At 38.9% G+C, this 22,619-nt stretch overlaps 1 protein-coding gene across 1 annotated transcript; it reads right to left on the bottom strand.

The window, feature by feature from the left end:
* Positions 1-2,014: 2,014 nt before the first annotated feature.
* Positions 2,015-22,502, bottom strand: LOC121857545 (parapinopsin-like). The gene is made up of 8 exons (XM_042353628.1): positions 21,003-22,502; positions 5,874-6,033; positions 5,403-5,602; positions 5,162-5,286; positions 4,569-4,701; positions 2,933-3,169; positions 2,652-2,780; positions 2,015-2,388 (listed from the first exon to the last, which is right to left on the bottom strand). The coding sequence occupies exons 1-8, from the start codon at positions 21,237-21,239 to the stop codon at positions 2,227-2,229; spliced, it is 1,383 nt and encodes a 460-aa protein (XP_042209562.1). The 5' UTR covers positions 21,240-22,502; the 3' UTR covers positions 2,015-2,226.
* Between the last annotated feature and the right edge of the window lie 117 nt (positions 22,503-22,619).

Genomic DNA, 22,619 nt, shown 5'->3' with positions numbered 1-22,619 from the left:
AGGCGGGCAGACAGGCGAACAGACGAACCGGCAGACAGACAGACAGACAGACAGACAGGCAGGCAGAGCGACGGGCCGACGGGCAGACAGACAGACAGACAGGCAGACAGGCAGGCAGGCAGACAGGCAGACAGACAGACAGACAGGCAGACAGACAGACAGGCAGACAGACAGACAGGCAGGCAGACAGACAGGCAGACAGACAGACAGACAGGCAGACCATCAAAGGATAATATAAAGAATTACTTAAATACATCATAAGTGTATATTGAGCCATACATATTTATGCCCTATACTTAACACTATTCTAAGTATATCTACACATATTTAAGTATATATTAAGTGTATAGACTACTTATAAAACTACATAGATACTTAGAGGAGATATATAAGTAGATATAAGTACAGGTAATTTACTTAAGTACATAGGATTACTTTACTTTAATACAGAGGATATGAGTGAATGGATAACTCACTTAAGTAGATATAAGTACAAAGGTTACATAACACGATGACATTTATAAGTTGGGAAGGCTAATTTAAGTACACTGGTATCTTACTTAACACACACTAATATACTTAATTCCTGTTGTTACTTATAAGCCTGATTTACACACACGCACACACACACACACACACACATACATAATTTAAAAGGCACATTTACTTTACAAAGCAATTAGAGACAGTTGCTGATTGGCTGATTTATACTACGTCATAGGGAAAAATAGCCGATGATTGGCTAACTTACATTACGTCAAATGAAAGATAACCAGTGATTGTTTATCTTCTACTCTGACGTCATAAAGAATCATACAGTGATTGGTTAGTTCCTTCTATGACGTATTGTTCACTACAAAGGATGGAATAGTTAGTTGTCTTTTACATTGCAAAGATCCTGCTGTGTGATAGGCTAGGGATTATGACGCAATAGATAGAAGACCGCTAATTGGCTACCTCCATCTCTTACGTCATAGAGGCAACATTCGTAGCTGATTAAAATGTATTTATTAATTTTATTTTATTTCGATATTTTAGGTAAAAATCATAATTCACGACTAAATTTTAACATAATTTTTTATATAAATATCTATAAAAAATTTAAACATTTCAATCTTATCAAATATTAACATTATTAATTTATCTTACTTAGGGCTCAGTTTAATAGGATATCTTAATTATTATCTAAGTAAAATCAAATATATAATTTTTAGATTTTTATTTTTACTATAAATCTTAAATCACTTTCACGTTTAGGAGAATTTTTTTAAGTGATATTTATAATATTTATTTTTACAAAGTTTTTAGTGTCATTTAAAAACAAAATTATAGGAAAATTATAATTATATTAATGACTATATAAAATCTCAGTAATTATTATAGATCATTATATAAGAATTAATTATATAAGGTTTAATATATAAATAGTCGATTATATCAGATTTCATGGTATATAATTCAGGTTATATAATGGCTATGTTCAAAAGTTCAAAATATCATTTACATTGTTCAAAAGGTTCAAATTTCCATCCCCACTGTCCAGAAAAGTTAAAAAATCATCCCCACTATCCAGAAAAGTTCAAAAATCCATCTCCACTGTCCAGAAAAGTTCAAGAATCAACCCCACTGTCCAGAAAAGTTCAAAAATCAACCCCACTGTCCAGAAAAGTTCAAAAATTAACCCCACTGTCCAGAAAAGTTCAAAAATCAACCCCACTGTCCAGAAAAGTTCAAAAATCAACCCCACTGTCCAGAAAAGTTCAAAAATCCATCTCCACTGTCCAGAAAAGTTCAAAAATCATCCCCACTGTCCAGAAAAGTTCAAAATCAACCCCACTGTCCAGAAAAGTTCAAAAATCAACCCCACTGTCCAGAAAAGTCTGGGTGGCTAAACCCCACTGTCCAGAAAAGTTCAAAAAATCAACCCCACTGTCCAGAAAAGTTAAAAAATTAACCCCACTGTCCAGAAAAAGTTCAAAAATCCATCTCCACCGTCCAGAAAAAGTTCAAAATCATCCCCACTGTCCAGAAAAGTTCAAAAATCAACCCCACTGTCCAGAAAAGTTCAAAAATCAACCCCACTGTCCAGAAAAGTTCAAAAATCCATCTCCACTGTCCAGAAAAGTTCAAAAATCATCCCCACTGTCCAGAAAAGTTCAAAAATCAACCCCACTGTCCAGAAAAGTTCAAAAATCCATCTCCACGTTTCCCCAAAAGTTCAAAACCTTAGACTATCTCGCTTCGAACTTCTCCTCTGTCAGATGTGGAGACTTGAACTTGCTGTTGAACTTTGACGGGGTTCAATTGAAGGATTTTAACAGGTGTGAGATCAGACGTGTAGGCTTCTGAGTCCAGTGTGTTGGTTCGAACCCTGTTGAGTATCTTTAGCTGTTGAGGGAGAGAGAGAGAGTTAGTCAGTGAGAGAGAGAGAGAGAGAGAGAGTTAGTCAGTGAGAGAGAGAGAGAGAGAGATTCATACATACATACATACACACATACACATACGTATATGAATTATTATTTATATACATAACAAAAAATCTACTACTACTACTACTACTACTACTACTACTACTACTACTACTACTACTACTACTACTACTACTACTACTACTACTACTACTACTACTACCACCACCACCACACACTGACCTTAATGGACTCAGGCTGTGGACTATGTTCCGTGAAGATAGTTAAGCTGACCTTCTCTGTCACTAACCCTTGACCTTGTGTGACCTCATCTCCTTTACAGCATAACAGACGTGACCAAGCTGACCTGAACTGTAGGGGGGGGGGTGTTAAGTTGATAGATACATAGATAGATGTATGAAATATGGTATAATTTAACTATTAATCAGTTCACCTGTTTATACATGTACATTATACATGGATATATTGTTTATTTATATATCAACTCTACCATTTATACATACCTGTGTGTTAAGACCCACGTATATTATAGGGTTATACATGCAGGATGATTTGGCAAATATGGCGGGAACAACAGCAGCCCCGGGCGTCACTAAATCAGGGTTACCGAAGGCCATTAACATTGCTAGAATGCTATAAGGGGTCCAGGCCATGAGGAAAGTGGTCCCCATTATCAGGATCATGACTGCCACACGTTTCTCTGCTCGTGCCACCCCTGCCTGGAGTCCTGTCTGCCCGTGCTGGCGAAGAGGAGAGTGGGGGAGGGTTTAGTTCCTGTGTGTGGGAGAGAGAGAGAGAGAGAGAGAGAGATAGATATATACGTCTTTCTGCTCGTCTCTCTCTCTCTCTCTCTCTCTCCACTAATACATGCTAACTGTTCTTTTAGGTGTGAAATTGTTCCCTGGAATCGTCACGGAGAACTACCATTAAGGACGTTGTTCAGTGAGTGTTCATTTTGTTCACGTAGTCCCGATATTTGTTCATTTCGTATCATATTTTTCATTTAAAGTTGTTCACGTTATTTGTTCATATTGCTTGTTTATTTGTTTAAATGTTCATCTGTTATTATATTCAGCTTGTTCACGTGTTCAAATTGTTCATGAAAATAAACCAAATACAAAGTGACATACGTGATGGCAACACCGTCCACATTGTATTGCGTTATATAAATCTTTATGAAAAAACAATATCCTCTACTCCTATGTCATATATTACTTGTATATTACAGATATATAAATAATTTTGATAATTCAATATGATTTAGTTTATTATTGGTTAATTTATATAATTTATATACATATAAGTCAAAATAAATACAAACCCACATGATGGCAATATCGGTAATATTAACAGGGGAAACTGTCCTAAAGTTGCCTATCCTTACGGGCGGGAATGGGACTAACTTTCAACCGTAATAGTAGATGTTTTATACCACTCTCTTACCCTGAACTGACCCCTAGACTCCCACCCCCCCCCCTCATGTGACCTTTTTCATCAAATGACAAAGAGAAAGCAAGACGTAACTATAGAGACGTAGAATTAATTATGTTCAGTTTGTTTAATGTGCTAAAGGCGCCCTGTGTGTGTGTGTGTGTGTGTGTGTGTGTGTGTGTGTGTGTGTGTGTGTCTGTGTGTGTGTGTGTGTGTGCCTGTGTGTGTGTGTGTGTGTGTGTGTGTGTGTGTGTGTGTGTGTGTGTGTGTGTGTCTGTGTCTGTCTGTGTGTGTAGTGTGTGTGTCTGTCTGTCTGTGTGTGTGTGTGTGTGTGTGTGTGTGTGTGTGTGTGTGTGTCTGTGTCTGTTCTGTGTGTCTGTCTGTGTGTGTGTGTGTGTTCAGTGTGTGTCTGTCTGTGTGTGTGTGTGTGTGTGTGTGTACTATGGCGCGTATGTGGGTGTACTGTATGATCACCTCAAGCTATATATATATGCATATATGTATATTTAAATGAAAATCTTCCTATTAACACATGAAAGCTCATTTAATATCATCACCTTCAATACCTTGGTTGCGAAAAGTGAAAGTCTAATTAATAGTATCACCTTTATCTCACCTGGTTTAAAGTGAAAGTCTAATTAATAGTATCACCTTTATCTCACCTGGTTTAAAGTGAAAGTCTAATTAATAGTATCACCTTTATCTCACCTGGTTTAGAGTCAAGATAATATTGGTGTAGGAGAACGCCATTATGGACATCGGGACACCCAACCCAAAACATAACAGGAACACTATATACGATACGTTTTCCTGCGTACCAGTTTCCCAATCAACTGAGCAACTGAAAAAAAAAAAATCGAGGCAATATTTTTTTTTTTTCCTGTTTTTGGGGGGAAATTTTGGTTTTATTTGGGGTTTTTAATGTTTTTTTAGGGGGTTTTTATTTGACGTGAGTTGGTTTTTAATGTTGGTTTTTATTATTGATTTTATTTTGGTATTGTGTTTTTTTTAATACGTTAGATTTTTTAATGTTTATAAATAGATAGACAGATAGAGGGATAGACAGAGAGGTAAAAGGATGCATAGAGACAGACAGACAGACAGAAATATAGCTACAGATAGACAGAAAAAGACAGAAACAAAGAAACGCAGACTGACATGAGATAAACAGACAGACAGACAGACAGACAGACAGACAGATAGACAGATAAACAGACAGACAGACAGACAGACAGACAGAATGACAGACAGAATGACAGACAGACAGACAGACAGACAGAATGACAGACAAGCAGACAGACCTTATCCCAGGACCCTCGATGTCAAATCCCCCCCAGCCAGCGAGGGGCGGGGCGGTAGTGAAAAAGGCGTAAGCCCATATCGCCCCTATGATGAAGTAAGATCCTCTGTGTGTCAACTCTGAGGACTTCCACGGTCGAGAGACAGACAGACAGAGATAGACAGACAGACAGACAGACAGACAGACAGACAGAATGACAGACAGAATGACAGACAGACAGACAGACAGACAGACAGACAGACAGACCTTATCCCAGGACCCTCGATGTCAAATCCCCCCCAGCCAGCGAGGGGCGGGGCGGTAGTGAAAAAGGCGTAAGCCCATATTGCCCCTATGATGAAGTAAGATCCTCTGTGTGTCAACTCTGAGGACTTCCACGGTCGAGAGATCATTAAATATCTCTCAAATGACAGTACGGTCAGAGTAGAGATAGAGGAGATACCTGTAGGGGGAGATAGTAATTAGTTGCCTGGGAGATAATGTGAGAGATTTTTTTTTTTTGGGGGTGAAAGATACTCTCTCCCTCTCTCTCTCTCTCTCTCTCTCTCTCTCTCTCTCTCTCTCTCTCTCTCTCTCTCTCTCTCTCTCTCTATGAGTATAAGTAGTGAAAAGGCGTATCAACATCCCTCCACCCTACACCTCCCCACACCTCCCACCTCCCACCCCACACCCCCACACCCCCAGAAACAAAGAAAAACAAACAAATTACTCACCAAAGAAGGACATAAGGAAGCCGTATCCCACACAAACGCGTTGGCCAAAATCCCACCCTCTGTTAAGCGCCGCGACGAGGGACATTGGGTTACCGACGATGCTGATGCCGAAGTCAGAGATGGCCAGGTTAAGGAGGAACATGTTGAGGGGTGATCTTAGCTGTGAGAGAGAGAGAGTGAGAGTGAGAGTGAGTGAGAGAGAGAGAGAGGTGGTTGTAGTTTGTATTGTGTGTGTGTGTGTTAACGTGTTTGTCGTTTCATCATAAAAATTGCAACACACCTACACACACACACACACACACACACACACACACACACCTACACACACACAAACAAACAAACAAACGAACAAACAACACCACTTCCTTAGTACATTAATATATCAATCATTGTAGGTAATTTTTTTTCCCCTGCATTAATCCTATTTAATACAATACAATGACTTGTAGGTTATATTTCTTGTCCCTGCTGACGTCTGAGAGAGAGGGAGAGAGAGGGGGGAGGGAGGGAGGGAGAGTGAGAGAGGGAGGGAGAGAGAGGGACGTAGGGTGAAGGAGGGAGTTAACAAAATCTGTTTATTAGTTAATTACAAAATTCTGTCAACAAAAAGAAAAAAAAGTTTCACTTAAAGTTTTGTTCTTTTGTTTAATAAATTATAAAGAAAAGTTGATGTGATTAATTCTCTATTGTTTGTGTCGTGAGAGAGAGAGAGAAAGAGAACATAATCCCTTCAGGCACCTCTCTCTCTCTCTCTCTCTCTCTCTCTCTCTCTCTCTCTCTCCTTGAATCACTGCCAGCATTCAAAACCCAACAAGAATTTATGTTTATTGCCTCAAGAATTTGGCAACATTTATTGAGATAGACAGACAGGCAGACAGACAGACAGACAGGCAGACAGACAGACAGATAGATAGATAAATAGACAGACAGACAGATAGATATACAGACAGATAGATAGATAACAGCTACGCGTGTCTCAGTCAATCAGGAGAGGTTTGTTTTGAGAGAGGCGACAGTGTTACAGTGGCTCACGTCAACACGGCATTAACTTGAGTATAACCCTTTGTTTAATGGGCTATGTGGAGAGGAAAGTCCATTATAGCGAGGGTTTGGTATATGGAGTCTTTTATATCGAGGGTTCATTATACCGATGGTTCATTATAGCGAGGGTTTGTTATATGGAGTCTTTTATATCGAGGGTTCATTATAGCGATGGTTCATTATAGCGAGGGTTTGTTATATGGAGTCTTTTATATCGAGGGTTCATTATAGCGATGGTTCATTATAGCGAGGGTTTGTTATATGGAGTCTTTTATATCGATGGTTCATTATAGCGATGATTTGTTATATGGAGGGTCTTTTATATCGAGGGTTCATTATATCGATGATTTGTTATATCGAGGGTCTTTTATATCGAGGGTTCATTATATCGATGGTTTGTTATATCGAGGGTCTTTTGTATCGAGAGTTTGTTATATGGAGGGTCTTTTATATCGAGGGTTCATTATATCGATGATTTGTTATATCGAGGGTTCATTATATCGATGGTTTGTTATATCGAGGGTCTTTTATATCGAGGGTTCATTATATCGATGGTTTGTTATATCGAGGGTCTTTTGTATCGAGAGTTTGTTATGTGGAGGGTCTTTTATATCGAGGGTTCATTATAGCGAGGGTATATGGTATATGGAGTCTTTTATATCGAGGGTTCATTATACCGATGGTTCATTATAGCGAGGGTTTGTTATATGGAGTCTTTTATATCGAGGGTTCATTATAGCGATGGTTCATTATAGCGAGGGTTTGTTATATGGAGTCTTTTATATCGAGGGTTCATTATAGCGATGGTTCATTATAGCGAGGGTTTGTTATATGGAGTCTTTTATATCGATGGTTCATTATAGCGATGATTTGTTATATGGAGGGTCTTTTATATCGAGGGTTCATTATATCGATGATTTGTTATATCGAGGGTCTTTTATATCGAGGGTTCATTATATCGATGGTTTGTTATATCGAGGGTCTTTTGTATCGAGAGTTTGTTATATGGAGGGTCTTTTATATCGAGGGTTCATTATATCGATGATTTGTTATATCGAGGGTTCATTATATCGATGGTTTGTTATATCGAGGGTCTTTTATATCGAGGGTTCATTATATCGATGGTTTGTTATATCGAGGGTCTTTTGTATCGAGAGTTTGTTATGTGGAGGGTCTTTTATATCGAGGGTTCATTATAGCGAGGGTTTGTTATATCGAGGGTCTTTTATATCGAGGGTTCATTATATCGATGGTTTGTTATATCGAGGGTCTTTTGTATCGAGAGTTTGTTATATCGAGGGTCTTTTATATCGAGGGTTCATTATAGCGAGGGTTTTTATATCGAGGGTCTTTTATATCGAGGGTTCATTATATCGAGGGTTTTTATATCGAGGGTCTTTTATATCGAGGGTTCATTATATCGGGGGTCTTTTATATCGAGGGACCTTTATATCGAGGGTTCATTATATCGAGGGTTGATAGTATTACCACGTGTCAATATTTATAAACAATGAGTGACGTCATGACCCCATTTGATTGATAGTATTAACACGTGGCAATATTTATAAACAATGAGTGACGTCATGACCCCCAGCTGATTGATAGTATTAACACGTGGCAATATTTATAAACAATGAGTGACGTCATGACCCCAGCTGATTGATAGTATTACCACGTGTCAATGTTTGTAAACGAATGACGTCATAATTGAATTTTGAGTTGCCAAATGTCACTGGTATTAATTATTGTTCTTAGATGATTGTAATGAATTTATTTAATATTTATTTACAGATTAATTAACAGTTCTTTGTGTGTGGTTGTCTGTCTGTTCTTTACCATCTGTATGTATGTATGTATGAATGCGTGTATGTATGTATGTATGTATGTATGAATGTATGTATGTATGTATGTATGTATGTATGTATTTATGAATGTGTGTGTGTATGTATGTATGTATTTATGAATGTGTGTGTGTATGTATGTATATATGTATGTATGTATGTATGTATGTATGTATGTATGTAAGCATGTCCAAGTATTTTAACAGGGAAACATTTAACATAACCCCCGGGGAAGGATAGGTTAAATTCGGGTTATATAATCGTTAAAATTATTCCCAGGTAATAATCGCTTCAATACCTTTTTAACACCACTTTTGTGAACTATAATTAATCTGTCGGGAAGGTGATCACTTGACGTCCTCTCGTGAATAGAATTTTTTTCACTTGATATAAAAAAAAAGTGAATAATGACTGACTCTGAGGGGTATTATTTGACGACATACATACATACATACATACATACATACATACATACATACATACATACATACACACATACATTCATAAATACATACATACATACATACATACAAACTAACACACACACACACCCACACACACACACAGGCAAGGTTGGGTTAGGTAACATTATCCACCTAATCCACACACACACACACACACACACACACACATACAGGGTGTGGGTTGTGCACCAGCTTGTGTTGCCACGTATGGTAGATAGATAAACACACACATATATATATATATAGATTAATTGATACATACATACATACATACATACATACATACATACATACATACAAAAGTAGATAGATAACCTCTCTCTCTCTCTCTCTCTCTCTCTCTCTCACTCTCTCCAGCTACACACACATTGAAAGCTCTTTATAATAACAGTACACTCGTATTAAACTCCTTTGACGGGATTTAACTCTTAATGCTAATGGGCCTAGTACCATACATACATACATACATACATACATACATACATACATACATACATACATACATACAGGTGTTTCGTATGACTTACAGACCGACACGAAACAGGTCTTGAGACGGGGTACAGACTAACGCAACAGTAGAACCTTAGCAGTAGTGTGTGTGTGTGTGTGTGTGTGTGTGTGTGTGTGTGTGTGTGTGTGGAGATAGATAGATTGGTTAGGCTTAGGTTAGGTTATGGCAGGATAGATTAACACTAACTCTAACATGATTGACTCACACACACTATACCGTGTTTATTTCTCGCCAATGAGGATAATTCCCAATTTTTTTTCTCCTTAAACAAAGCAATGTACAAATCATGCTATGGTGACCAGTTAGTGATTTATCTTAACTATTTTTAATTCCTCACACGTACATATAACATTAATATGTGATATATGTTCAAAGTCCGCGTGTTATATGGACTAAAAATGAAGTATACATACATACATACATACATACATACATACATACATACAGTACATACATACATACAACAGCCAGGATACGTTAACACACACACACACACAGACAGACAAGCTTTGAACTTACTTACACACGCCGCTTTTCGTCATTTTATGCTGAGTTTATGAAAGTCACAAAAAAAGCTGATTTTAAGCTGTGAGTTATTGGGGAGGTTAAGCTTGTGTACGTGTAACCTGTCACGTGTGCATATGTAACCTATGTGTGTGTGTGTTTGTGTGTAAAGAGAAAGACAGACAGACAGACAGAGACACACAAACAGATAGACAGAAAACATCCAACATCCCACATTCCCTCAACATCTACCGTCATAACCATAAAATTGTTCTCACATCCAAACAAACTTGACGGAAAGTAGCGTCAATAATTGGTACTTGGCAACTCTACCATGCAGTTGTTTTCCTGCCAATATTAAATAAAAGTCACGTATTTTTAGATATTTTCTTTAATTTTCTGGAGATTTTTATATAATGTATGAAAATCTACAGGATGATTATTATTATTATTATTGCTACTGTAAATACATACATACATACATACATACATACATACACACACATCATTTAAAATCATATGAAAAAAAAATTGTAAAAATTAATGCACACTTGGCAACGAGATATGACAGCTTGTTAACCCAAGGATGAACAAAGCTAATGTAGAGTGATAGGATGAACTAGGGCGGGAATGTGGTGGTTAAGGGGGGGAGGAGGGAAGAAGAAGAAGAAGAAGAAGAAGACGAAAGACCCGACTTTATCAAACGCCTTATTGAATTACACAAGATATTTACCTAAATTAAAATGTAATTTGGTGGTGAAGATATGGGGTTTATGGGTGGAGTGAGGGTGGAGTAGAGGTGATTAGGTGGGTGAGTGGAGTAGAGGTGGAAATTGGAGTGGGTAGGGGTGGGCAGGGAGTGGGGAGTGGAGTGGGGCAAGAGGTGGAGTAGAGGTGGGGGTGGAGTGGGTGGGTAAAGGGTGGAGTAGAGAGTGAGGGGTAGGTGGGTAAGAGGTGGAGGTGGGGGGTGGAGTGGAGTGGTGGGTAGGGGTGGAGTGGGGTGGGGTGGGTGATAGGGTTGGGTGGAGGTCTGTTTACGGATGGAGGGCATGCCATGCCATGCCTGCATGTTAAAAAGTGTTATGTGTGTGTATGTATGTGCTTTATTTTCAATGGTGGCGGAGAGAGAGGTTATGTTATGTTGGGTTAGGTTGGGTTAGGTTAGGTTAGGTTAGGTTATGTTAAGTTAGGTTAGGTTAGGTTATGTTAGGTTAAGTTATGTTATGTTATGTTAGGTTAGGTTATGTTAGGTTAGGTTAGGTTAGGTTAGGTTAAGTTATGTTATGTTATGTTATGTTAGGTTAGGTTATGTTAGGTTAGGTTAGGTTATGTGGCATACCCTTTTGTTATACTAAGGCCATGGAAGATATTAATAAGGCCCTTTTTGTAGGCCCCTTTTCTCTGCAATAATTTATAGGTAATGTGATAGTCTCTAAAGGGTCATCAATATGCCTATGTGATGATGTGAAAAAGATCTAGGTGTATTTGTTAGCAACGACTTGAAACCTAGAAAACAATGTATTAGCGTTCGCAACAAGGCAAACAGGATTCTTGGGTTCATATCTAGGTCTGTGAGTAACAGAACTGCTGACGTTATCTTGAAACTTTACCTAGCATTAGTGAGGCCACACATGGATTATGCGGTTCAGTTCTGGTGTCCTTATTATAGAATGGACATAGATCTTTGGAGAGAGCACAAATAGAAGAAATGACAAAATGATCCATAATATTAGAAACCTTCCATATGAAGAAAGACTGAAAAGCTTAGGGCTTACATTCACAGAGAGGCGTAGAGTTAGGGAGATAAGGGATAGAGGTGTACAAGTGGGTAAGTGATTAACAAGGTAAAAATGGAAGATGTTCTGAACTCAGTAATAATAACGAAAATAACTAGAACAAAATGGCTTTACCAGATAAATTCCGATTCAGAAAGGATATAGGCGCGCCAGGATATGTGGAATAGGCTACCGAGTGCTATAGTAGGATCGGGGACGCTAGGGAGCTTCAAGACGAAGTTGGATAGGCACATGGAAGAGCTGGGATGGGTGTGAAAGGGATCTGCCCTGTATGGGCCAGTCGGCCTCCTGCAGTATCCCACTTTCTTATGTATGTGATGTGTTTATGGGTAATATTCTACAAGGGATAAAATAAACAAATATATTTTATGATTAGATATTTTATTAATTCGTTGTTACACTTAAAGCACCGATCAGGTCATAAGCCCTTACAGAGCAAGACTCAGTTCCCTAGCCCATAGTAGGAGACAATCCGGGAAGGTTGGGCAATCCGGGAAGGTTGGGCAATCCGGGAAGGTTGGGCAATCCGGGAAGGTTGGGCAATCCGGGAAGGTTGGGCAATCGGTGAAGGTTGGGCAATCGGTGAAGGTTGGGCAATCGGTGAAGGTTGAGCAATCCGTGAAGGTTGGGCAATCGGTGAAGGTTGGGCAATCGGTGGATGGCTGAACAAGCCTGGATGGTTGGATGCAAGGGTCCATCATAACGGTGTAGAACTGAGGATTAACAATAAGTTTTGGATGGATAGTTATGGGTAGCCGACTGAGGGTATGAATCTCTTGTTCGGAAAACCCATTACTAGGATCTCTAACGACCACTATTATGTCGTGTTTCTGAACCACTCCCAACCGACCAATGTTTCTGTTAACTAATTTCCCCAGTTCTTCATATACACTGAACCAGGCTGAGTAACCGTGGAACTTTTTCACGATTACTTCAGCATATTGAGTAACAACGTAAAATATTTCACTTTTTTCAGTACACTGGATCAGGGTGCAGGATATATTAGCCATCAGAAGATCCTTCACTTCTGGGTATTTACACTTGTGGATGTCATAATCTTTCATATATTCCCCCAACATTTTATGACTAGTTTTGAGAATTTTTTAAAAGCATTTGGAATAATCATACGAGTCATCTTCAACTAGAGATTGTGAATAATTGATGGATTCAACATCAATTAATTCACAATCTTCCAACAGATCCACCATAGTTAAGCACGTTATCCACTTCGGCCTGTTAGCAAATCGTATTTAACATGCAGTGGACTCCAGACTCCTAAGTCCCCATCTCATCCCCGGACTCTGACCTAGATTGGTAATTGCTATCCATGGAGGTGATGTCACCTATCATAAACTCAAGATGTTCAGCACTTCGACTTCACCAATCAGGGAAGGCTGGGCAATCCGGGAAGGTTGGGCAATCAGGGAAGGCTGGGCAATCTGGGAAGGTTGGGCAATCAGGGAAGGCTGGGCAACCCGGGAAGGTTGAGCAATCGGGGAAGGTTGGGCAATCGGTGAAGGTTGGGCAATCGGTGAAGGTTGGCAATCGGGGAAGGTTGGGCAATCGGTGAAGGTTGGGCAATCTTGGATGGCTGAACAAGCCTGGATGGTTGGATGCAAGGGTCCATCATAACGGTGTAGAACTGAGGATTAACAATAAGTTTTGGATGGATAGTTATGGGTAGCCGACTGAGGGTATGAATCTCTTGTTCGGAAAACCCATAACAAGGATCTCTAACGACCACTATTATGTCTTGTTTCTGAACCACTCCCAACCGACCAATGCTTCTGTTAACTAATTTCCTCAGTTCTTCATATACACTGAACCAGGCTGAGTAACCGTGGAACTTTTTCACGATTACTTCAGCATATTGAGTAACAACGTAAAATATTTCACTTTTTTCAGTACACTGGATCAGGGTACAGGATATATTAGCCATCAGAAGATCCTTCACTTCTGGGTATTTACACTTGTGGATGTCATAATCTTTCATATATTCCCCCAACATTTTATGACTAGTTTTGAGAATTTTTTAAAAGCATTTGGAATAATCATACGAGTCATCTTCAACTAGAGATTGTGAATAATTGATGGATTCAACATCAATTAATTCACAATCTTCCAACAGATCCACCATAGTTAAACCATGATTATCCACCGACTCAATAGCAATCATTTAACAAACCGCGGTGGACTCCAGACCACCAAGTCCCATCTCATCCACGGACTCGACCTAGATTAATTAATTGCTATCCATGGAGTCGATGTCACCTGTCATAAACTCCAGATATTCAAACACTTCGACTTCACCAATCCGTGAAGGTTGGGCAATCCGTGAAGGTTGGGCAATCGGTGAAGGTTGGGCAATCCGGGAAGGTTGAGCAATCGGGGAAGGTTGGGCAATCGGTGAAGGTTGGGCAATCGGTGAAGGTTGGGCAATCCGGGAAGGTTGAGCAATCGGGGAAGGTTGGGCAATCGGTGAAGGTTGGGCAATCGGTGAAGGTTGGGCAATCGGTGAAGGTTGGGCAATCTTGGATGGCTGAACAAGCCTGGATGGTTGGATGCAAGGGTCCATCATAACGGTGTAGAACTGAGGATTAACAATAAGTTTTGGATGGATAGTTATGGGTAGCCGACTGAGGGTATGAATCTCTTGTTCGGAAAACCCATAACAAGGATCTCTAACGACCACTATTATGTCTTGTTTCTGAACCACTCCCAACCGACCAATGTTTCTGTTAACTAATTTCCTCAGTTCTTCATATACACTGAACCAGGCTGAGTAACCGTGGAACTTTTTCACGATTACTTCAGCATATTGAGTAACAACGTAAAATATTTCACTTTTTTCAGTACACTGGATCAGGGTACAGGATATATTAGCCATCAGAAGATCCTTCACTTCTGGGTATTTACACTTGTGGATGTCATAATCTTTCATATATTCCCCCAACATTTTATGACTAGTTTTGAGAATTTTTTAAAAGCATTTGGAATAATCATACGAGTCATCTTCAACTAGAGATTGTGAATAATTGATGGATTCAACATCAATTAATTCACAATCTTCCAACAGATCCACCATAGTTAAACCATGATTATCCACCGACTCAATAGCAATCATTTAACAAACCGCGGTGGACTCCAGACCAACAAGTCCCATCTCATCCACGGACTCGACCTAGATTAATTAATTGCTATCCATGGAGTCGATGTCACCTGTCATAAACTCCAGATATTCAAACACTTCGACTTCACCATCGATATCGTAATAATTATTTACCGAAGTCATTTTCGTACACCGCATAATTACTGTACAGTTGATTTTATGGTCTCCTGGTTGACAAGCAGGTGTGGTGTTGTCTTATTGTAGTAAGAGGTATTGATGGTAATGTATTGTGATGTAGTAATGTTTTATAGTGATGAGGATAGTGAAGTATAGTAGTGTAGTGATGATGTGGAGTGGCAGGTTGTGGTTAGGTGTGTGTGTGGGTATACAACATCTTCACTACACTATACATGAAGATGTTGTATAGTGATGTGTAGTGAAGGATAGTGATCATGTATAGTGTAGTGAAGATGTTGTATAGTGATGTGTAGTGAAGGATAGTAATCATGTATAGTGTAGTGAAGATGTTGTATAGTGATGTGTAGTAAAGAATAGTGATCATGTATAGTGTAGTGAAGATGTTGTATAGTGATGTGTAGTAAAGAATAGTGATCATGTATAGTGTAGTGAAGATGTTGTATAGTGATGTGTTGTGAAGGATAGTGATCATGTATAGTGTAGTGAAGATGTTGTATAGTGATGTGTAGTGAAGGATAGTGATCATGTATAGTGTAGTGATGATGTTGTATAGTGATGTGTAGTGAAGGATAGTGATCATGTATAGTGTAGTGATGATGTTGTATAGTGATGTGTAGTGAAGGATAGTGATCATGTATAGTGTAGTGAAGATGTTGTATTGTGATGTGTAGTGAAGGATAGTGATCATGTATAGTGTAGTGAAGATGTTGTATAGTGATGTGTAGTGAAGGATAGTGATCATGTATAGTGTAGTGAAGATGTTGTATAGTGATGTGTAGTGAAGGATAGTGATCATGTATAGTGTAGTGAAAATGTTGTACAGTGATGTGTAGTAAAGAATAGTGATCATGTATAGTGTAGTGAAAATGTTGTATAGTGATGTGTAGTGAAGAATAGTGATCATGTATAGTGTAGTGAAGATGTTGTATAGTGATGTGTAGTGAAGGATAGTGATCATGTATTGTGTAGTGAAGGATAGTGATCATGTATAGTGTAGTGAAGATGTTGTATAGTGGTGTGTAGTGAAGGATATTGATCATGTATAGTGTAGTGAAGATGTTGTATAGTGATGTGTAGTAAAGGATAGTGATCATGTATAGTGTAGTGAAGATGTTGTATAGTGATGTGTAGTGAAGGATAGTGATCATGTATAGTGTAGTGAAGGATAGTGATCATGTATAGTGTAGTGAAGATGTTGTATAGTGATGTGTAATAAAGAATAGTGATCATGTATAGTGTAGTGAAGATGTTGTATAGTGGTGTGTAGTGAAGGATAGTGATCATGTATAGTGTAGTGAAGATGTTGTATAGTGATGTGTAGTGAAGGATAGTGATCATGTATAGTGTAGTGAAGATGTTGTATAGTGATGTGTAGTGAAGGATAGTGATCATGTATAGTGTAGTGAAGATGTTGTATAGTGGTGTGTAGTGAAGGATATTGATCATGTATAGTGTAGTGAAGATGTTGTATAGTGATGTGTAGTAAAGGATAGTGATCATGTATAGTGTAGTGAAGATGTTGTATAGTGATGTGTAGTGAAGGATAGTGATCATGTATAGTGTAGTGAAGATGTTGTATAGTGATGTGTAATAAAGAATAGAACATAAGAACATAAGAAAATAAGGAGTCTGCAAGATGCCGGTTGGCCTGTGCATGGCAGCTCCTGTCGAGAGTTACTACCACTCTCTATCATCCATGAATCTATCCAGCCTCCTTTTGAAACTTTCCAGCGTCCCAGCACTTACTACAAAGTTGGTAAGCTTGTTCCACTCGTCCACCACCCTATTTGTGAACCAGTTTCTTCCTATCTCGCTCCTAAACCTAAACTTATCCAACTTGAATCCGTTGCTCCGAGTCCTATCCTGCTCGGATATTATGAGAACTTTATCTATATCCCCTTTATTGATTCCTTTCACCCACTTAAATACTTCTATCATATCTCCCCGCACTCTTCGTCTTTCTAGGGAATGCAAGTTAAGTTTCTTTAACCTATCCTGATATGGAAGGTTTCTAAGTCCCGGAATCATTTTTGTCATTCTTCGCTGCACCGACTCTAGTGAATTTATATCCATTCTATAATAGGGGCACCAGAACTGAACCGCATAATCGAGGTGCGGCCTAACTAGCGCAAGATATAGTTGCAATAAGACCTCTGCACTCTTGTTACTTACACTTCTAGATATAAAACCCAATACTCTGTTTGCCTTATTTCGAACATTAACGCACTGTTTTCTAGGCCGTAGGTCCGGGCTTACAAGTACCCCTAGGTCTCTTTCACAAGTCGACTTCTCTAGGTTGATGTTGTTAAGGCTGTATACATTACAGTATTTGTTCTTCCAATATTAAGTACGCTGCACTTGCTGGTGTTGAATTTCATTTGCCATTTTTCAGACCACCCCTGCAGTTTATTTAGATCCTCCTGTAATGCATTTGCATCCTGCCCTGAATTAATTTGCCGCCCTATTTTGGTGTCATCCGCAAACTTGCTTATGTCACTGCTGATCCCAGTATCTAAATCGTTTATGTAGATTATGAACAAGAGTGGGCCTAGTACTGACCCCTGGGGAACCCCACTGGTTACACGGCCCCACTCAGATTTAACACCATCTACGCTGACCCTCTGCGTTCTATCGGTGAGCCATGATTTTATCCAATTTAAAACTTTCCCCTCGATACCATGAGCCTTAATTTTTCTCAGAAGCCTCTGATGCGGTACTCTGTCAAATGCTTTGCTAAAGTCTAAGTAAATAACATCGTAATTTTCGTCATTATCTACTACCTCGAAGACTTTCCTAAAAAACGTTAGCAGATTTGTTAGACAAGATTTTCCCTTTGTAAACCCATGTTGAGAGTCGTAGATTAATTTGCTTTTCTCTAGATGCGATCGGATGCTATCTGCTATAATTGATTCAAGAAATTTCCCCACTACTGACGTCAAACTGATCGGCCGGTAATTTGACGCTGATGCTCTGTCTCCCTTTTTGAATATGGGTACTACATTTGCCTGTTTCCACAACTCTGGCACAACTCCAGTGTCTAATGATTTTGTAAATAAGTTTACGAGGGGTCCGCTAATCTGTTCCCTACACTCTTTTAAGACTCGAGGAAAAATTTCATCCGGCCCTGGGGATTTTGTGTTCTTTAGTTTATTTATCTTCTTAAGAACATCCTCTTTTCTGATAGTGATATTCTTTAATTTCTCTTCTTCCTTTCCCTTAAATATCAGTTCCACCTCCGGAATTTCATCGCAAATTTCTTCTGTGAAAACTGATAAGAAGTAGCTGTTCAATGCTTTGCTTATTTCTTCACTGCCATTTATCACTTCTCCCCTCCCTGACTTTAAAGGCCCAACTTTGTCCTTGACCTTTGTCCTATATACCTGGAAAAATCCCTTGGGATTCGCCTTGGATTCTCTTGCTATTTTGATTTCATAGTCTCTCTTTGCTTTCCTTACATTTTTCTTAACATTCCTAGATAGTTCATTATACCTGTTTCTGAGCTGCTCCTCCCCTCCCTTTAATTTCTTATATATTCCTTTCTTTATTCCTATGTCATGTTTAAGTTTTCTGGTCATCCACCTTGGCTCATTCTTATTTGACCTAATTTTTCTGTATGGTATATTTTGTTCTTGTGCTTTATGTAGTATACTAGTGAATATATTATAGTCATGATCAATTGTTGTGTCATCTATGACCTCACCCCTTCCTACTGGGGACTGACGTGACTGTTCCCAGGTGACCTCACCTAGGTACCTTCTTAACCCCTGATAATCCGCCAACCGAAAGTTTGGGACTCTGACCATATTGTCATTGTTTTTCGTTTCCCAATTTAGGGTGAACCTGATTTCTCTGTGATCACTGTTACCTAGTTCTTCCCCTACTGTGATATCTCTGATAATATTTTCTTTATTTGTTAATACTAGGTCTAATATATTGTCACCTCTAGTAGGTTCTGTAATTAGTTGTTTCAAAAAATTGTCCTGTACTGCGTCTAGGAAGTCTTCAGATTCATAGTCACCTACAATGTTGTCCCAGTCAATATTTCTGAAGTTGAAATCCCCCATAATGCACAGGTTGTTATATTTTGCTGCCCTACTCATTTCCTGCCATATGGGCTGAGCTGCTTCTTTGCCAAGACTTGGGGGCCTGTAAATCACTCCCATAATTAGTTTTCTCTTCCTTCCGTGATTTCTACCCACACAGACTCGGTTCCTATTTCACCCTTTATTGAATTATTAATACAACATTTTAATGTATCCTTGACGAAGAGTGCGACCCCTCCCCCCTTCCTACCTTCCCTGTCCTTGTGAAAAAGGTTGTACCCTTCTATGTGGTACTCTGATAAAAAAATTTTGCTCGCCAGATTCATCCAAGTTTCGGTGATTGCTATGACGTCTACATTCTCGGTACATACAACCGCTCTCAGCAAGTCTATTTTATTTCTAACGCTCCTACTGTTTGTATAGTATACATTTAAACCTACCCTTCCCTGGTCCTGTTTTACCCCTTGTCCTGAGCAACTAATTTTACTTCCCAGGACCTGCTTGTTTTTTGACTCCCACTTTCCCCGACCTCTCTCTACTGGCGAAACCCCCCCTTCGGAGTGACAATTTCACGCTCCAGGGATGCAGACAACGTCTTTACCCCCTCACGAGACAAGTGTACTCCGTCGCGACAGTACAGGTAGTCGTTGCCAGTTATCAATGAATGCCCAACCATTGTTTGCACAATGTTTTTCCTAAACCATGAGAAATATATCCCTTTGCTCAATAACTTCTTTGATTTCAACCTAGATCCTGAAAGTTGAGCAGACTCCTTTGATAAATTCAATTACCTAACCAGATCGATATAATCTGGTTGATAAACATTACGTCCGTGTTATTCTGATTACACGGACTGCAACACATCTGGCAGAATGGGGTCTGAACCTCAGGACCATGTGGCACTGGTCTCATGGCAGATGGAATGTTGGGGGTAAATGATTCCTTGTTTATTTTTTCATTATATCCCTCTATCTTTACAGAGCAAAACAAACAGTCATCACATTATTTTAATCTCCCGCCATACCATAGGGACTCCAAATGGCATAATTTTTCTTACCATATTTGCACAGTCTTAAGCCTTCAACATTAAGTGCAATATACTTTATGTGACGTCCTTGGTTTATACAAATCACCTATTTTCACCCCAAAGTCGGCAAAATATGTCTTTTTCACGGATGCTGTTATTTCTTGTCGTGGCTTAAGCACAACAAAACCCACATATGTAGGAGAATACATTTGGATTGTACAAACATCCACAAGAACATATTTACAACAGGAATAGCATCAAAACGAGGTGATTTACCACTACAACTGCGACACTGAACAATGGTCTTTGCCTCAAGGATTCCATGTGTCAATAACCCTTACGTTATGGACGAAAACTGAAGTCTTACCTGAAATCAACATTAATTACAGGTTACGAAACACTTGTTAGTTGGAAAACATCAAAAGTCATTTAGTATTTTATTTTGTGTGTGTGTATGTCTGTGTTTATTTATGATTTTTCCCTATATTTTTCTTTCTGTCTATGTACCTGTCTCCTACTCTAACCACCCATCCGTCTATTTGTTCACTTACCGTCTCCTACCCTAACCACCCATCCGTCTATTATGTTCACTTACCTGCTTGTTCTTAGCCATAACAATAATCACAACGAGATTATTGAACATGCCGAACATTCCGATGAACAAGAGGAAGAACGCCGATATATAATAACCTTCTTCTGATAACTTGTTGCTGGTGAAGTTACTCTGAGCGCCCCCTCCCTCCATTGCGACAGCGACTGGGTATACCATGGAAAATAGTTTTGTCACCCCTTCAAATTCCTCCGTGCTCTGATTATGCCCGATAGCGTTCATATTTCAGATTATAACATTCATATACGTTGGTTTGTAACGTTTTTTGGTGTTTGTTAGAGTTGATGGATGTTATTAGCGTTAATTTGAAGGTTGATTGGTGTATTTTATTGTATTTATAACCTAAGAAAATGAGTTAGTGTTTTGTTACTAATTTCGGATGATTTTCATTTCCGTTTTCTGTGGGTATTTAAGGGGAAACAATTATATTTCCTTCAACGCTTCAGGGAAAAAATTTAGGTTCACTTTTTACCCAACTTTAAGTCTTAAAACTTTATTTACATTTATGTTTAAATGAATACGTAACTTTTGTAGTTTCTAAATACATAATTGGCCAAATTACTGTCATTTGTGTAGTCTTTTTTCAACCAATGAGATTAGTATTTCACTTCCTATCACAAATCAGAGTAATAGTTCAGTTTTTATCAACCAATCAGAGTAGTAGTTCAGTTTATATCAACCAATCAGAGTAGTAGTTCAGTTTATATCAACCAATCAGAGTAGTAGTTCAGTTTATATCAACCAATCAGAGTAGTAGTTCAGTTTATATCAACTAATCAGAGTAATAGTTCAGTTTATATCAACCAATCAGAGTAGTAGTTCAGTTTCTATCAACCAATCAGAGTAGTAGTTCAGTTTATATCAACCAATCAGAGTAGTAGTTCAGTTTATATCAACCAATCAGAGTAGTAGTTCAGTTTATATCAACTAATCAGAGTAATAGTTCAGTTTATATCAACCAATCAGAGTAGTAGTTCAGTTTCTATCAACCAATCAGAGCAGTAGTTCAGTTTCTATCAACCAATCACAGTAGAAGTCCAGTAACAGGACAATACCAAATGAAGTATTGTCCCGTTAGAGAAATGGCCCGGATACAGCATTAAATGGCCCGGATACAGCATTAAATGGCCAGATACACTAGTCCATGGCCAAGGGGTGTTGGAGGTACAGCGATAACGTACATAACTCAAGAATATGTTCAGAGTTATCGCCTCGGTCCAGACACACGTGAGAAGAATGTTATCTAATGTGACTCTTACCACCACACATCACACACGTTTCCTTCTGTACTAACTCTGGTAAACCTTCCAAACGGTCAATATGATTAAGAAAAGGCCTAATACAGTGTTTATTGGCCAGATATAGTAGTTAATGGCCAAATACACTTATCAATGACCAGGTATCAAGCCATTTTCGTCAAGGCATTTTAAACCACTCAGTAAAGTCACACCAGGACGGCGCCATACGGTGACCCGAACACCATGCCTACTGGGGGCTGACTGAGGCGTGTTGGTGATCGCGGCTGCTCTTATATACAACTAAAAACACGTGGCAGTCTTCTCGCGCGTCACGTGACCTCTAACAAGCTTTAATAGGTCAATA

The sequence above is a fragment of the Homarus americanus genome, unplaced genomic scaffold (assembly GCF_018991925.1).
Source record: "Homarus americanus isolate GMGI-L3 unplaced genomic scaffold, GMGI_Hamer_2.0 scaffold19065, whole genome shotgun sequence".
Lineage (NCBI taxonomy): Eukaryota > Metazoa > Arthropoda > Malacostraca > Decapoda > Nephropidae > Homarus > Homarus americanus.
Note: the sequence above shows the minus strand (reverse complement) of the source record. Positions and strands in the feature narration are given on the sequence as shown.

Coding starts and splice junctions, on each gene's coding strand:
- LOC121857545 (XM_042353628.1), bottom strand. CDS start 21,239: ATGAACGCTATCGGGCATAATCAGAGCACGGAGGAATTTGAAGGGGTG. Junction 5,287..5,402: donor AGGGTCCTGGGATAAGGTCT/GTCTGTCTGTCT, acceptor CGACCGTGGAAG/TCCTCAGAGTTGACACACAG. Junction 3,170..4,568: donor TTATCTTGACTCTAAACCAG/GTGAGATAAAGG, acceptor CCTCTTCGCCAG/CACGGGCAGACAGGACTCCA.